At 41.1% G+C, this 17,781-nt stretch overlaps 2 protein-coding genes across 6 annotated transcripts in view; one reads left to right on the top strand and one right to left on the bottom strand.

The window, feature by feature from the left end:
• slc1a9 (solute carrier family 1 member 9) overlaps window positions 1-5,527 on the bottom strand; it is a 32,863-nt gene extending 27,336 nt beyond the window's left edge. Inside the window, exons 1-2 of one of the 2 annotated variants that reach the window (XM_028600111.1) lie at window positions 5,441-5,527; window positions 3,521-3,696 (exon numbers count right to left, since the gene is read on the bottom strand). In XM_028600111.1, coding sequence (XP_028455912.1) covers window positions 3,521-3,665 — 145 coding nt within the window. In that variant the 5' untranslated portion in view covers window positions 3,666-3,696; window positions 5,441-5,527. Of the gene's footprint in view, window positions 1-3,520; window positions 3,697-4,438; window positions 4,493-5,440 lie in introns of those variants that run through there. The other variant, XM_028600112.1, reaches the window with a different exon arrangement.
• Window positions 5,035-14,025, top strand: ntf4 (neurotrophin 4). 4 transcript variants are annotated; one of them, XM_028600117.1, is made up of 3 exons: window positions 5,035-5,132; window positions 6,087-6,164; window positions 12,458-14,025. In XM_028600117.1, exon 3 carries the CDS (start codon window positions 12,477-12,479, stop codon window positions 13,902-13,904), a length of 1,428 nt encoding a protein of 475 aa, XP_028455918.1. In that variant the 5' UTR covers window positions 5,035-5,132; window positions 6,087-6,164; window positions 12,458-12,476; the 3' UTR covers window positions 13,905-14,025. The 4 variants fall into 4 exon arrangements, with proteins under 4 accessions (XP_028455918.1, XP_028455919.1, XP_028455917.1 ...); XM_028600116.1 differs by lacking the exon at window positions 5,035-5,132 and adding an exon at window positions 5,628-5,936; XM_028600118.1 differs by lacking the exon at window positions 6,087-6,164.
• Window positions 14,026-17,781: the final 3,756 nt, after the last annotated feature.

Raw genomic sequence — 17,781 nt, 5'->3', positions numbered from 1 at the left:
AAATCAATCATAAAATTATGATGACAATTATGATGACACGATACTTACGATATTGTCATCATTATATGTTTATGCACCAGCATGCACTTATAGGAGGAGTTATAGTTGCTGACAAATACATTAATTAAACTTTTTTTCTGCTTATAACCACATAATAGTGTGTTATAAGTATTTTTAAATGTTTAAATACTGCTTATAATGCTCAATAGGGGGATTTAAAGTGAAGTGTTGCCATTTACTGAATTTGATTTATTATCCAGCACCAACACTAGCAAACGTACATGCACACATGCACGCATACGTACAACAATTCAAACATATAGCTCTGTGTACATGCAGTCCCACAGGAGTGACAGATGGAGAGGGGCAGGGCGGGATCAGTACAACTGGGCCGGTGCCTCCTTTGTGCAGTAGGTGCACTGTAAGTCTATACTCTACTAATTGCCAGAGCAGTTCAAACACAAAGTCTGCCTCTGAAATCTAATCCTGCGGGGTGTTGTACAGTGAGTAAAGTTTACAATGTGTTACATTTTTCCTCTGGCAAGAAAAGGGACAAAACCTGGCTTATGGAAGAGAGGGGTGAGGGGATGCGGAGGAGGGGGAGAGAGAGGACGGGGGGTGGATAAGTGCAAAATAAATCCGCAAAACACAGGGAGTTGTGCTATTTCACTATTTAGGCTGCATGTCTGATGCGGGGGCGTCCAGACTGCAACAACTCTGTGGCAAGTGAATAAAAGTGTAGCCACTGTAGGTGGATGGAGTCCTGTAAGGAGACACTGAGGGGGGACAGATAAGGAGGCAAGGACGAGTGATTGAGAGGTGATCTGGAGAGAGAGAGAGAGAGAGAGAGAGAGAGAGAGGTGCTGTAATAGGAGAGGGATTGGCAGGGCAGACGATGTAAACAAGAGGAGCAGAGTGTGTGCGTTCAACGCCGGCTGCATGGCGGCATCTGAAGCCCTTCTATAAACTGACAGTGACCCGGCTTCTGCACCAACACCACACGTAGCAGAAAATCTAAACAGACTTGGGACAGGGCAGACTGCCAGGTAATGCAAAGCAGCGCCAGTCTGCAGTTTGCACCCATTCAAATCTGTTTCTCATTAAGCATAAAACAGAATTACCTAACTAAGTCCTCCATTCCCCTTAATGAGGGTTTTCAGCTCCGATGCTCTCACATTCCATACACTAATTTCAGTTTCACGCAGGACAGACTTGTAGGCGCATGTGTTTGTTTTTCAGAGTGTGTGTGTGTGTGTGTGTGTGTGGGTGCGTGCATGTGTGTGTGTTTACGTGTGGTCTGGCTCCAGACCCTGTCACTCATCCTCTTTGACCTTTAGGAAGCTGTGAAATTTAATTTCAGGCTTGGGTTGCGTTTTCTGCACAATCCCGCACCTGTGCCAAATGTGTCCGTGGGGAAGTTGCACAGCAGCTAAACCGCTGCAGCCAGGGATGTCTAAGACAGACTGGGAGCCAGACAGACACAAAGACAGACAGACAGGAGGTGACGCAATCATCAGAGTCTGAACCCCCTGTGAATGGCCTCACCTTTGACCCTTTACCTCTCTACCACCATTGCTGCCGACTGGGGCATTTCCAGGAGGATTTGGCTAATTGGGTCAGGTTGCGCAGAAAGGAGCATTAAGTCTGAAATTGGAAACATATGCTATACCTCAGTGTGTACGTGTGTGTGTGTGTGTGGTAATGGTAGTGATGGTGGTGAAGCTCCTACTAGAGAGGTTTGAATTTAGGGGAAAGGAGGAGGAGGGAGTGCAGCGCAGTAAGTGAGGTCAACGATGGAAGGAACGATGAAAAGGATTGAAAATGTAAAATAAATCAGTGGGAGAGGATCAAAGTGTGTAAAGATGGAAGAGGAGATGATGAAGGACTGACACTGGGTACCTCGGGGAGGTTTAGGGTCCCTAATTGAAGTCTGACTCGGTGGCTCAGTCGTGGACAGACAGACTGTTAACCTCGCCCTGACAGCTCTGCTATTTGCAATAATTGCCATAATAACTACCTTCCAATTACACTCAGATCCGAGTTTCAAATGGAGGATGTCCAACGCGAAAGCAATAAGTTGATGTGTGATGGCGCTGTGTGTGGGAAAGATTACATCGAAGGAGTCGAGGGTAGTAAAAGTGACATCTGGAACTGAGAATCGGTTGTCAGGATTGAAAAAGGTGGATGATGAGCAGAAGAAAATGAGTAGAAAATGATTCTAGTGAAAGTGATATCACGGCTATGAGACACAGTGAGTGACGTTGCCAAAGGCTTTGCAAGTTGCTCGCATACAAGGCAGGTTCAGAAAAAGGATCGTTTTTTTGTGGGGCTTTAAAAACAGTCTGAAAATCTGTTTGGGTCATGAAAAATGTTGGTTGGTGAAAATACAAATCCCCAAACGAAAAACAGAAAGAGTTTTGCGTTATTCCCTGCAATATATTGTGACTAATGTTAAAGGCTTTTGTCGACACAGGGATTTAGGAAATCTTTTAATGTGACATGTTACAATATGAAGGAAAACTTGTTTTGTAAATGAAATTGAAATAAATCTCTATATCTCCCCAACTGTGAAATGGTTGTGGTTAGTTTTGCATGTCTGAAGGGGTGTGTGTGTGAAAGAGAGAAAGAGCGATCCCTTTCAATAGCCATTTTTGTGTGACCGCCACTCCTGTCCACACTTAGCTAACAACTTTCTCTTGCTCTCTCTCTCTTACCCCAACTCTCACTGATGCACCCTGAGGTGGAAATATCTAAGTGCATGCAGGGCAAGTTCAGGCAAAGAGGGAGATAGAGAGAATGGTGGGAGGGTTGCAAGGATTTTGAGTGACTGACACTAAATACCGTGAGGGAGGCGAATGTGTGTTAATGGCAAAGACAACAAATGGAGTGCTGCTGTATGGTGGGTACGGTTAAGAGAAACAGAAAGAATAGAGATAGGCAGAGTGTGTATGTGTGCGTGTGATCACGTGTGTTTGCGCAATCAGTCAACGGGTGCAAGTACATCAACGCTCCCTTCCATCAGAGGGTTTTGACAGTGTTAAATGTCTCCGTCCCTGAGTGAAGACTGCACTTTAGTCTGCCCCTCTATACAGAAGTGACCCGTTTTAGCGGCTTTGAGTTTGAAAAACCTCTTTTCATGATCCCCCTTCTCTTTCTGTGTCTCCTCTCCGGTCCCTATCTCTCCCATCCCCAAACTCTTTCATGAGCAGTCTCTCAGGGGCAGGGTTGTAACAGAACCCTCCCCTCTTTTGTCTCCATTCTTTTCCTTATCCTTTCATCTTTTTAAACATTCAGGGGGAAAGGGGTTTGGTGAGATGGAAACCACTACTTGGTAAAGGAAAGAATGAGATAGCATGTGAGAGAGGGGAAGGCGGGAGTAGGCAGAGTTCGCCCCCCCGCTCATCCGCCAATTTAGTGCTCTCCTTTTCAACAGGGCCATTGAAGGTGGGGAGGCTCAGTGGACGCGCTGTTCTTGCAGGTCAATAGCAGTGAACCCCTGTCTGGTTTGTATGGGGACGACTTATCTGCTCAGAGGACCCGCTGAACTGTCTGTCAGCCTGTGTGTCCTCCATGGACCTCCATTGTGTCTCCGCTGGGCCTTCGCCGACTTTCCCCCAAAGACCTGTGAGTGGACAGAGCAGCCAGTCACCAGCTCCTGTTTCCATCCTTTCAACTTTACAGGAATCCCGAAGCCGCCTGCACTCACACAACCAACATATACAGAAAGAAAAAAATGTTTAATTACGCCAACTAACTGCCACATTTCACCGTAACCATTCGTGAAGCTTTCATATAATAAATATCTGAGTGCACGCATATATGGGACAACATATATGGAACTTACATTTACGAAGTGGGACAATACTACATCTAGAAAACACATATATGTACTGAGCTTGCACAATAATGTAATTCTGTTGATATAATAAATAAAAATGTTGAAAAATGCATAACGTGTTGATTTTTTTTTTTATCTAAGTAATTCACAGCAAAAACATGTTTAAATGTTGTGTGTTGCAAAACTTTCCACAGATCTCTATATTTGGAGGCTGGGACTCAGGGGGCCCAAAAATCAGCAAGACCACCCCTGTTAAAATGTATGCATGGAATTAAGGACTTTGGCCTATTTCCATGCTGAAAATGTATCTGTGGTGTTGGTGTGCCATCTGTATTTTGACTTTTTTAAACCAGTGTATTTTGGATATAGTGTCCTGTGTCCATGAAGTATGGAATGTAATATGAACATTTTGAATAAAAACTGAAGGCATTGGCTGGACTAGTACACATTAAATAGCATGTATCAGCTTCCTTGTGTATTTTTCTGTCTGGCGGTTCATAAAGTCATAGCTATGTGTAGTGAATGTGAGCGTAAAGCTAATGTTTTCTTACATCTACCTGTTGAACTCAAGAAACTTCTGTTATGGTCTTTTTAACATACTTTAACTTTATCTCTTTAGAGTCTTAGAGCAGCATAGACTGCAGTTCTGACCACTGGTGGCCCAGTGGTTACCACTGTGGCCTCACAGCAAGAAGGTTCTGTGTTCAAATCCAGGTCTTTCCAGGCTCCACACAGCATTCTCCCATTTTTGCGTGGGTTTGCTCCCGTTTCCCCCACCATCAAAAACATGTACTAGGTTCTCCAAGGCACTGGCTCCCCAGAGTTGGTCCCCGGGCGCTGTCATTGGCTGCCCACTGCTCCCTTGAGGGTTGATGGGTTGAATGCAGAGAATGAATTTCGCTACGTGTATGTGACAAAAATAAAGTACCTTTATGAAAGTACTTATTACAGCCAATCAGTCAGTAAGATAAGTAAGATCTAAATTATCCTGTCAAAATGCCCTTCAGCAAGACACTCACCTGCCAAAGAGGCTGGCACATAAACAAAAAAAAGATCTGGTAACGTTACAAGCAAACAGGAAGCAATCTGAAAACAGACTCGGATTTGGCATTTAAACATAACGTTACATCCTCAGGTCTGATTGAGCCAAATGAGCTCATGTTGCACCCTGCACTTGCAGACGAGAAGCCTTGACAACTTCCAGCTTCACAACAACTTGTTTGTAATAATTTGCACTGTTACCAACCTATAATGAACTCAAATTGCGTGGACCCGTGCCAACACAACACTGCTGGTAATTCATCAAATAGTTTTCTTGGGAACAGTGGGGCGGGGAGGGAAAAAAGTAGGGGGGGGGGTTAAGGTAAAACATAATCACAGTCACGTACATGTGAAGTGAAGACTTGCACGATGTAACGTTATGTTTGAATGTATCAAATCTAGCTAGCATGAAATGTGCCTTTTTTTGGCTAATTCTGCTCACTAAACGCTGGCTTGCTGTTTCATAATGTATGCACATGTTTAGGAAACGAGCTTTAAACACATCTGCTCTCACAGATGTTACTCGTTTTAATGTTGTAGGTTTCTTTTCAATATACTAACCTCTTGAGGTGGAAACATTAAACAAAAAAACTTCGGCTTGTCTTTGCGCTTCCCAAGAGAAACCGGAGTCGTTAGCCATATATCAAGCTAGCAGCGGAGGGGAAGAAGTTGCGCCGGAAGTGGCTATTTTTGTGTTCGGAATAAAAGCACCGCCGCTACTCAAACGTTCCATTGCGACACGGATACCTCAGAGCAGGTTTTTACGTTGAAAGTCAAGACCAGAAGTTATAAGTCCAACTCGTGCTAGCTTAACTGTTTGTCCGACTTTACACGTTTCAAGCGGAGTTCAGGTCTTAAACATTTGGCCAACTTCTTTACCTCTCCACTTCTTCGTTCACATATTTGAACTGAGATACATTTTCCCCGGTCTGCCTTGGAGAAGTAACAACTCATGGAATATCTAAACGTTGTGGCACGTTTACATTTTTGACACTTTCTGGGCTTATTCCTTTCACCCCCCTCAGTTGACGCGCTCCCAGGACAGGAGAGTTTTCTGGTTTGTAACTTTATTTTTTTTTGTGTTCCTCGTCGGATTTTTGGAGGGCACATGCGATGTCACGGACTATTAAAAGAAGAAAGAAATGTTTGTGTTTAGTTTTGTGTTTTCCGTAATAAGGTGTTTGATGAGTTTATTTGTTTAAACCAGTTGAGCAACTGGCGACAGGACTCTATAATCAATGTGGTGTCAGCTGGAAGGACGCGGGGTCCGGATCTCACCTAAACGGTATGGCTTTAAATCATACACGTAGGCCTGAAACACATCATGTAAAGTCGGTTACAGTGTGTATGAATTCATATGCCTACATATTTATTGATTTATTCCGTCAGTTGGATACACTACTAGTTACATAGCCTACCCCTTATATAAAAAAGTCAGTTTAGCAATTTATTTTCATTATTAATTTATCGGCTCACGTTTTTTTATTTATTTTTTACTTACATCCATGAATGCAGACACAACTGGCATACTGATAATGTTTTTTAAATGTATTTCTGAGTTAAAGTGTACTTATTTCATGCATTTATGAACTCTTTGAACAACATTTAGGCATTTTGAACACAGTCCCAATCCCACTTTACATGTTATTTTCTTTGGCAGTCCTGCAGTTGTAGCCTGTTTCACATTTTGTTTTCGTTGGCAGTCAGTCAGGTGAGGCGAGACAGCTACCGAGTCCCAATCCAAACCCGCAGGTAGATCACACAGGTTGTAGTCTAATATACAACAAACACGATGCTCATGTCTTCATTTGATATTGCCACAAGATCAGGAGCAAATTCAAGTGAAATAACCACTAAAGACATAATTTAATCCACTATTACAACTTTAACATCTTCTATTGGAAATACATTTCACTTACAACATGTTTCATCACATTGGCTTATATGATGTCAGGTAAGAATTTAAAAGATGAAGACATTTGTCGTGCTATCGGCTATTTTATTGCACTACTGTATAAGCAGTGGTGGAAGAAGTACTCAGATGTTGTACTCAGAGGTTTGTAGCCGCCCCCCCCCCAACCCCAAACTATAAAAAAATATGTAATATCCACGTTCGTCTATACAGCACAATATGTATTAGTTTCATTCGGGAGATACATCTCTTTATGAGATGACCAAATCACTTAAGAATACTTGACCATAAATACAAAAGTCAGTCTGATCAATTACAAATAACCAGTATTTAATAATAAAAATGATATATATATAAACCAATTTATGGTGAAAATATCATTATTTATGTAAACGAAACATAGGTGACAATTCAAAATCTAAAAACATAATAATATAATACACTAAGGCTCTCAAATATTTATCCGCCTGCAGATCAACTTCTCATTTATTGTTATCTCTGCTCAGTCAACACACATCTCTCCCTCCTCTTTTGCATCTTTTTTGTGTAAATAACCACTTTCAATGTGCATGTGGCAATTATTCACTTCAATTATGCATTTATTTGTGTGTGTGTGTGTGTGTGTGTGTGTGTGTGTGTGTGTGTGTGTGTGTGTGTGTGTGTGTGTGTGTGTGCGTGAGCATGCGTGGGACAGAGATGTGACTGATAGAGGTGTTTCATACAGTATGAGCTAAGATTAGAGAGGAGGCTGGATCTTTGCAGGCTGAGCGTGGTATGAAACAATCACAGACCTGGAATTAATGGGCTGTTTGCACAGTGGGACAGCAAGGCATTGTAAATGACCACATGTGAGACCAACGCTTTTACTCTACCCTGACACACAGAGAGAGAGAGAGAGAGAGAGAGAGAGAGAGAGAGAGAGAGAGAGAGAGAGAGAGAGAGAGAGAGAGAGAGAGAATGTACCTTCATGTGTTTTGCAGCCACTCCTGTTGTCACTGTTTTTGACAGCATTTCAGACAGCTTAGTCAAAAGGAACTTGACACAAAAACTGCTATAAGATGTGATGTGCAACCTGTCCTCCAATCAGCCATGCTCAAGATATCTTCCACCCCTGTCAACTTCAAAGTAGGCAGGATTAGGTTAGGACGGGACCTGGTCCTAACACTAACACAGAGTGCATTAACTCTGTCAGATGGAAGTGTCTGACATTAGCCACGCATGAGGGGGGCATTGGTTTGTTAACAGGCTACAGTAGCTACTGCCAGGTGTGAGGGCTGCTTTATGGAAACACAAGTCAGACCAATTTGCCAGGTGCCAGATTTTGTAGAGAAACACCAAATGTTTTGCAGAAATTGTTTAAAAAAATTATACTTATTTATGCATTATGTCATGTCACTTCTGAAAATATATAGCTACAGTATAATGAATGTACTTTTTTTTATTGTTTTTCCGTATGTTAAGGTTTGTCTGCCTGTTTTAGAGCAAGGCGTGTGTAGTAGCTGCACATCAACGAGGTTGTTTGATTCGCATGTTTTATGTTTTTTGAAAGTGGCTTGGTAACAAAACAAAATAGTCATACTAATAATAAACAGAAAATAATCGTCAACTTTTTTGAAAATTGATTAACCGTTGTGGTCAATTTTAAAGCAAAAAAAAAAAAAAGTGAGAATTTTCTGCTTTACATCATCGTACATTATAGTAGGTGTAATTTATTTGGGTTTTAGACAGTTGATGGAACAAAAACATCCCCTTGGACATGGTATTTTTTCCACCAAACAATTAATCCATTTTAAAAAAAAAAAGGCTCAGTAGATTAGTCAATTACAAGAAAATGGTCATTAGTTGCAGCTAATAAGAATAATAATAAGTATTTATGAAATACCCTTTAATTTATAGAAAATTGTAGCGCAAGATGCTTTGCAATAACGAGAAACTAGAAAAACCCGCAACATGGGTAAACGGAAACAAGCAATAATGATAGTAAAATAATAAATCTAATGTAAATATTCTGAATACTAAATAGTGATCCAGAGAGAAGGAAACTAGTTGAAAGCAAAGTGAAATAGATCTGTCTGAAGCATTCGCTTAAAGATGTTCTCTGAGGTGGTCTCCCTAATATCCTGTTGAATTTGACAATATTAACCAGAGGATCTGAGTAAACATAAAGGCACACAGAATCAGGAGAAACAGGCCGCTTCTCCGCCGTTTCATTAGTATACAGTCATAATCAATGCTGAATAATTCAGTGTGCCACTGTGACTCCCGGAAGGCCTCGCAGTTAATGTCATAGTTTAGTCTGTTTATTCATGGAGTTTTGCTCGGTGACGTGATTGCGTTCTGTCGGTTTGTTTAGGCCCTAGTCCTGTGGTTTCAGGCTATTCTTCATGTGCTCTTTTGGAAGAACTTCAGGCTACGGAGATTAGGATTAACATACAAGTGTCTGTGTTGAGTGGGGTTTTATTTGCTAAGTGAGGTTTTTGATTTAGAGAGACTGGGATGTGTGTGTGTGTGTGTGTTGGTCTGGGGGGGATTCAGAGTGGCTGGGTCTGGTCCAGAGGGCGGAAGAACGATGTGGTCTTCGTCTAGCCTCGCAGGGAGCGCAAATGATGCGTGTCATTGTAGCAAATGGAGCATGGTGATGTAGTGCTGCTGTTGCTGCTGCTTTACAAAGAAACCACTTAGAGTGTGCTCGCCTGCCTTCGGTGTGGTGCCTGAGTGCTCCAAGAAAGTCCAAAGATGCATATAGCTCTCCTGCAACAGAATACTAATCCTGCAGATTCTTCCTGGATATTCAGCCTGTACCTCCTCCTCTCCACAGTGGCTCATTTGAATTGATCTTCTATTAGAGATTGTGTTCACATAGGGCAGGGACGATGTGCGTTTCTCCCGATTCAATTCTTTCACTATTGGATTTGTATTGCGATTTTCATTTATTGCGATTCTAGAAGTATTGCGATTGAATAGTATCGGGTATTGCGGGTTTCTTTTTCTTTCTCTAACAAAAACAAAAGTTGAATAATACACTTCTGGAGACAATATATCATGAAACGTTTCTAAAAAACTAATTATTTAAAAAAAAAAAAAAAAAAAAGTCAGTCTGACATTTATTTCATTTGTAAAGTACATAACATGGATTTTCTGCATGTTTTGCTTTCACTTTGTTTTGCTGGAAGCGGATGTGATGTAGTCGCCATCAGCGGTACCATATAAACGGAAGATATTTAGGTGAATCATTGGTAGGAAAATAAAAAATAAATACAAAATATGGATTCTGGGAAAAATAATTAAAAATCACGATACATACATGAATCCATTTTTTTTTCTTTCTTTCTCTCCACCCCCTAGTGTTCACCTTTGTCTGTTTCCAGCTTTAGCTGCTGTTGGCTGGCCTCTCAGAGTTAAGGTTTTTAAGGTTTAACTTGCTTTCATCACCTTAAACGCCTGTTTTTTTTTTTTTTTTTTTTTTGGCAGGCCCAGTGCCTGGATCAGTAGCCAGAGCAAACAGGAAACTCAACGCACTTTGATGTTATTTATTGTCAGTATGGCAAGCAGACGCTTTGAGCGCCCGAGGTGACTGCTTGAGTGATGCGTCGACCAAACCTTGTTGCTCCTGCATTGTGTGGAGGGCGCGGCCGTGCCGAGGACATGTCCCGTCACCGACAGGGTTTTACTTTTGTCATGTCTCATTCACATGCTCACACACAGTCACCGATGGCCAATGATACGTCCGTTCAGTCACCCTCCTAAAGCAAACAAACACACAAACAGTGGTGACACCCACACCTTCCCACTTATGTTTTACGTGTTTTGTCCCCCCCTCCCTCTTGGCTGCCTGAGGAAAACCGTGAAGGAGCCGTGCCAGTAAAGCCGCATCACTAACATTCTGATCATTCCACCTATTTTAACTCTTTCCAAGTGACCTCCTCCCTGCTTTCAAAACAAACAACTAAACTGGCGCTCACCTCTTCAGCGTGCTGGTTGAATGCTATCCCACTGCACATGCCACATGGGGTGGGTGACTGGAATCTTTTTTTTCCCAGTAAGTCACAGGTGAACCCTACTTTAATGAATCAGCTCTATCTGATGTGTGATTCATGATGGTGTCAGACATGAAACTATGAAAAGTCTCCCCTGTGTGGGGAAGTGTTTACATTTGGCTTACACGAGGGAGTGCTTGTTCCGAGTTTTGTCTTCATCTTTTAGTTTTGTTGGTTAACCGTTCTTATTAGGACTTTTTCTTTGTGTCACCATTTAACATAATGTATCTTCAAGTTATGAATAACACAAATTTGACAAATCTGGCAAAATGTGATTGTCATTCACTCTGATGACACCAATGTTATCATTTTTATTTAATTGCGTAATCTTTTAATTTTTTTTGTGTTACTAACATTTTTGTATTCAAATATTAAATTCAGTTAAATTATTCGAATGACTCAAATGTCTCATTTTCTATCATTTAATTTAATGAACCATTAAAGCAACTAACAATTATTTTCATTATTGATTATTTTGCTCATTATTTTCTTGATTAATAAAAATGATTTGTTTGGTCAGCGACAATCAGATAAATAAAATAAAATATTTAATTTATTATAATATAAGTCAAGAAAAAGCAGCAAATGCTCACATTTGAGAAGCTGGAAGTATTCAAAGTTTGGTATTTCTGCATAAAAATAGACTTAAATGATTAACCAATTATCAAAATAGTTGAGAGCCATTTATTTTCTGTCGAATTACTAATCGTTGCAGCTCTAAAATAAACTTTGAATAACATCTTAATAACATGCTCAACACTTTTTAATAATGTACTGTTTTAACGGTCACCTTCTGCTGTATAACTCCAGCCCTAAGAAGATTTATTACAAAGATTCCTGCAGTATTGGTTCCATAGTTTTGCTACACAAATCAACTACTAATCCTTTTGTTATAACAAGCTGCACAAAGTTTAAATAATGCAGGTTATGGCAGGCAGGGTGTTTACACTGGATTTCATAAATAATCTCCTTCAATTGAAAGCAGCAGTTGTATGGTATCATGTTGAGGCATCATCTTTTCAAAGGAAACACATTCCCCCACAGTCCAGGTGTGATCGGGTAGAATATCTGCGGTTTACCTCAGCGGTACTGGGATGCTTTTCTTCTAATTTGCTTGTTTTTGCAAGTAGACCTGAGGTAAACCATATGTTTGTTGAAGAGATTCCCAGATTCTTGGATCCTAGAAAAAGCTTTAACAACCGAACAAAAAAAAAAAAGAAGAGAAAAAGTCATGCCATTAAAAGCTGAAAGGGGAGGCTTGTTTTCTCTGGTCGCAGAAGTCTTTTGAATCTATTTCCGCTGCCTGTAAAGTTTCTGACTTGCATATACATACCGGGTGTCTCTATATCAAGGGCAGCCCTTCTGCCAAGCTGAACTCCATTTTTTGAAAAATCTTGTTGTACTTCATCCTATTTTTCCACGAGTTCTGCCAAGTTTTTAAAGCCATACCTCAGCGGTTAAAGCACCAGGATCATAAAGCTGCGGGCCACCAGTAAAACCTCTCATTTTACATCTTAATTGAGGTACTTAGCTTAACTGCATAAGCCACAATTTGCATTGTATAAAATAACATTGTCTCTCTGTTCTCTCTGTCTCTGTCCCATCTATCACCTCTGTTTCGTCTTCCAGCTGATACGTCTTGGGAGTGATGCACTGGCTTCCCCTGGTTGCCATGGTGATTGCCTCGGCCCTGCCCTTCCCTCACAACCCCGTGTCCAGGATTGCTGCCGCGACGACAGAGCCGGGCTTTGAAGACCGCAGAGAGCACCCGGCCGCTCGCCTCGCAGCGCCCCCTGTGGACTACAACTTCCACGGAAATGCCTCACAAACGGACTACAACATGGCTACTGCTCTTAGCCAACACAGCAACCGACAACCCCTCCAGTTCCGTAAGGATTATGTGAAATCCTCCGCAGATGAAGAGACTTCCACGTTCAAAGTGGAGAATCAAGGAACCTACCAATCAAATAGCAACTCAGGCAGCGATGACAAAATCAGTGTGGATGCTCCCACGGAAGGAGGAACGCTCAGGACCGAGGATATTCCCCAGGATAATTCTCTACCAAAGGACTACAAAGCTGACCGCAGCAGCAGGCGAGATTACTCCAGTTTTGTGGACTTTTCCAAGGACAATATTCAGGACTCCACAGAAAGACTGTTGCGGGTTTCTACAGCGGAAACCCTTATTGCCGTCAGTCCTGCTGCTGATCTAAGGGATCACAGAGGACCAGAACCAACTGTTCCCTCGGAGAAGCTGAGAGATGCGCCTACAGTCGGGACAGGGAGCACGTGGACGCCGGGGGCTGCGAGAGGTCTAGCTCAGGAGAGCTTGGACCTGGAGGCAGGGCTGGGTCTGGAGACCGGGCTGGACACTATCTTAGAAGGAGACGAGATGTTTCTGGACGCACATCCGCGAGTCCTGTTCTCTCCCTCGCCGTCGCCTCCAGAGCACCCGCCTCTCCTGCTCATGTTGGAGAGCGGCCTGCTGGAGGAGGACAGGGACCGGGAGGATCAGGACGACGTGGACGGACACATCGAGGGTCACGGGGACCGGGCCATCGACAGGAGCACCACTCTGAGCTGGGCTGAGGTCGCCCGTCCTGTTAAAAGGGATAAACGCTCGCACTTGATCGACCGAAGGAGAGGGGAGAAGTCGGTGTGCGAGGCGGAAAGTGTTTGGGTTACCGACAAGAAGACCGCCATCGACTCCCACGGTCAGAAGGTCACCATCTTGCAGGAGATCCAGACCCAGACGGGACCGCTCAAACAGTACTTCTATGAGACTCGCTGTCGCGAGGCCGAGCAGCTCAGCAACACCGGCAGGCCGAGGGCCGGCGCGCCTCCGAAATCTGTCGGGACAGGCGTAGCCGGGGCCGGCTGCTTTGGCGTGGATACAAAACAGTGGTTGAGCGAGTGCAAAGCCAAGCAGTCGTACGTCCGAGCGCTCACCAAAGACGTTAACAACAGAACCGGATGGAGGTGGATCCGCATCGACTCGTCCTGCGTGTGCGTGCTGCTGTCCAGAGTCAACCAGGCGCTGGGGAGGGAGGTCTTGACGAGGAAGGGGAGAGGCTGAGAGAGAGAGTGAGAGAGAAGAGAGATGGCAAGAAGTAGAAAGTGACACAGAGCAGAGCAGCTGTGACATCCTTCTGTGTGCACTTCCTTAAACATGATGGATTTGGTTATTTCTCTCTCTTCCATCCATCCCTCCCTCCCTCCCTCCCTCCCTCCCACCACCCTCCCACCACCACCACCACAATTTCAAATGACTTTTGAAAAAAACAAGAAGACCTCAATACTAGATCTTAGGGAAAATTGTCATATATATATATATATATATATATATATATATATATATAGATAGATATTTTACTTTGAAAAGTACTGTTCTGTTTTTGTATGATTTTATCTTTCATAATCTAAGTTATTTTTGATTAGTATGTAAGCATGTGTATGTCTTTGATATTAATATATTCCTTTATATATGTGTACAATATGACACCAGTATACCTTTCTTGTATGAAGCTATGTATATCTGTGTGTATTTATAGAAGACGTTTTCATGGAGTGGTAGGTCTCTCCAGTGTCTGATGATAATTCCAGCCTCTGGGCCGCTCATGGTGTGAGAGGAAGGAGCGCCACCTACTGAGGCTCCGTTTTACTGCTCCACACTGTTCCCATATGGATTATTACCATGAATGTGACAGTGTTTTTAGTGTTGGATACCGAAACTACAACATGGGCACACTTTAGCATGGTTTCCCTCAGGCTGATGATGTGACAGGAAACATCACCGAGTGTGGAACTTGTTCATTGTGGTTCATGAATGTGAATTATATGACACCTAAACAAGCTAATGTTACCATCTTCTGGTTTGTTCCGTTTGCCTGCCAAAATGTGGTAATAAAGGATCTTTGTACTCAGCTATTTTTTTTTCCACAGAACGTTACTGATGTAAATATGCAGAATTGAATTCTCAAAAATATGTAGTATTGAATTCTCAAAGCACTCTGGGATTTATTTTGGAAAAGATAAGTTACCCTAAGTAGTACATTTTGATTATTTTCCTGCTGCAATCTGCTGATTAGATTCAGTTTCCTCAAAATAGAGCTTCATAAAACACAGTCAGTGTTAGAAATATTCAGATCTGTTACTTATGTGAAAGTAACAATACCATCATTTAAGGGGAGACCCTACAGGTGAACAGGGTAAATATTTTAACTTGTAGATATCACCATGAAACTTCCCCAGTTGATTATTTACTTAAGAGAATATTTTTTGGATCACAGTCTTTCTAAATTTAAATTTATTTTATGTTTAAATATGCAAATGATGCATTTCTTTTTTTAAATATGTGCTAATTTGCATATATCTCCAGAACAGAAATCTGAACATTGGATAAAATTCTTGTTTAATTTGGTTGACATATTAGAGTCAAATGTTTTTACAGAGGGGATTTTGGATATCTCTTTTTATCATTTCATAAATCAGAAAAACAGCCATAAAAAGATCAATTTACGCCATGCTTTTAGGAATAAAATGTTCTATAAATCAGGCTATGAATGATATATGAACAACCTCCTCTGTAGAAACCTTCAGAATATAGATAGGAACGAAAGTGGAAAGTTTGCTGTATGTAAAGTAAGTGCTACATACTGGCTCAGAGTATGAGGAAAAACAAACCGCCTTAAACGATATGTATTATAAATTATACATATCACTGTGAAACTTCCCTGGTTGATTACTTACATTAAGACAATTGTTATTTGTATTAAGTTTTCTGAAAATGTATGTTTAAATAGGAAAATAAGGCATTATGTAATGCCTACTTTTGGTGAATTTAAGAGGAATCTACAGACGCAAATCGACAGTGTAGTAAAATAAACACCCAAATATGTATTTTGGAGGTTTTCTTTCCACTAGTCTGAAAAAAGACGTTATGGAAGCGAAATAGCCCGAAATTTCAAAATTGACCAGTGCATGAAAAAACAATTGCCTGTAGTGTCTCGCCTTAAAAATACTCCATTACAAGTAAAAGTCCTGCATATTTTGTTTTCAAAATCCTACTTTGAAAAGTAATTTGTGGCTATAGCTATCAAATAAAGTGGAGCATAAAGAACAATATTTGCCTCATAAATTAGGTGCAGAAGAAGTATAAAGATGCCTAAAGTTTTCTAGTACAAGTATCTTTAAATTGTAATTAGGAACAGTACTTGAGTAAATGTACTTAGTTACACTCACCTCTGCACACCGGTGACTGCAGAAGGGAAAGAACAGCAGAAATCAAGGGGGAAAAGAAAAAAAAGAAGAAAGTTTGCGATGATCAGCAGATCCACCTGGATCGCTTTATTTTTTTTTGTTCTTCTTTAACATCACCATTTTCATCATCATCATTGTTGTTTATTTTCCAGATGATATTTTCAATTTGTATTACTATCACTTTAATCATGGAAATTTGTTAAATCATTGCACAATTTGTTCTCAAAATGTACACATACAGTAGTGTATTTGAATGACCATTTTCAATGTTTCATATTTACTTTAAAACTAGATCAAAAGAAGTCAAGAAGGAACAGAACACGTACATACATTTATCCAATACATACCTAAAGAAAATAAATAGATATCGTAAAAAATAAAAAATACAACTGAAAAAAATACACACATTTTACAAATTGATCCCCAGGCTCCCAACCCCTGTAGGTTTATCATACATATATATATATATTTTTTTTTTAAAGACACCTCATATCATCTTCACCACCAAAAAAAAGTTTTTAGGTCATTGTCGTTTGTTTGACATGCATCGTAAACACAGAGGCTAAAGGTTTTGTTTCTTGGGCTTCCTCGGGCTCGCCCTCTCTCCCTGCCGCTCTCTGATCTCCCCCCTCCCCCCAGAGAGCTCTTGGTTTCTGTTATGGCTTGTGTGTGCAGGAAAATGACCAGCTTCTGTCCATCCTTTCAGTTTGTTCTCTCCTACCTGTGAGTCGCTGTTTTGTCTCTCCCCCCCGTCTCCCATCATCAGGATTGCCCAAGACCCTGAGCTGATGGTTACTGTACACGTCCGTGACGGTTGGTGAGGAGTACAAGTCTGACCATAATGTCATGCCGTCCTAAGTGTATATATATTTCATGTTGTATGTATTTATCGGCCAGTAATAAGATACTGTTTTATTAAAAATAACCTTTGGGTTGCCACGTTGTGAAAAATCCATTCGACTGTTGTCTTATTTTTTTAGCTAGCTCTTTAATCCATTTATTAACAATAACTTTTTAAACTCCACACAGTTTTTGTAGTAAAAAAAGCCTTTATAACTGCATTTTGGACAACAGATCTAATGGCTCATTATTAAGACATAAGACACAAACATTTGACTTTTTACATGAAGTTCCTCGTACTTATCTACCAAACGCTGCAGTTATAAATATTAATGATGTTGATAAATGGATAATAAAAACTTTTCTTCCAGGAGGTAACGTATGTGTTAAAGCTGTCCATTAGTGGACACAAATTTGACACCATCTAAATGGATTTTTCACAACGTGGCAACCCAAAACTTGTCTTTATTAGCAGCTTTTTTTATTTTTATTAACTGATTTATAAATGGAGTATATTCTGACATTTAGGCCCCAGAATAATGAAGCGCAAAAAAACCTGCAGAATCCTACATTTCCCATAATGCAACCCAGTGTATTTTTGGAAAGCTCATCCAGCACCACAGAAGACTCTATACAACTGTTTTTACAGGCTGAGTAGTTCTTCTCATGTAAACAAGCAAACTGAATTTATGTGAAAAAAAACAAACAGCAGAGTGCCGCTTTAAAAGTTATAAACATTTCAGAAAGTGGTACCAACACTTCCTTTATGGATTTCCTGCCATGGACATCCTGAACACAGTGCCTCTGTGGCCTCGCTCCACCCTGTCCCATCCACCTCTGGGCCTTTGATCTCT

The sequence above is a fragment of the Perca flavescens genome, chromosome 15 (assembly GCF_004354835.1).
Source record: "Perca flavescens isolate YP-PL-M2 chromosome 15, PFLA_1.0, whole genome shotgun sequence".
Lineage (NCBI taxonomy): Eukaryota > Metazoa > Chordata > Actinopteri > Perciformes > Percidae > Perca > Perca flavescens.
Note: the sequence above shows the minus strand (reverse complement) of the source record. Positions and strands in the feature narration are given on the sequence as shown.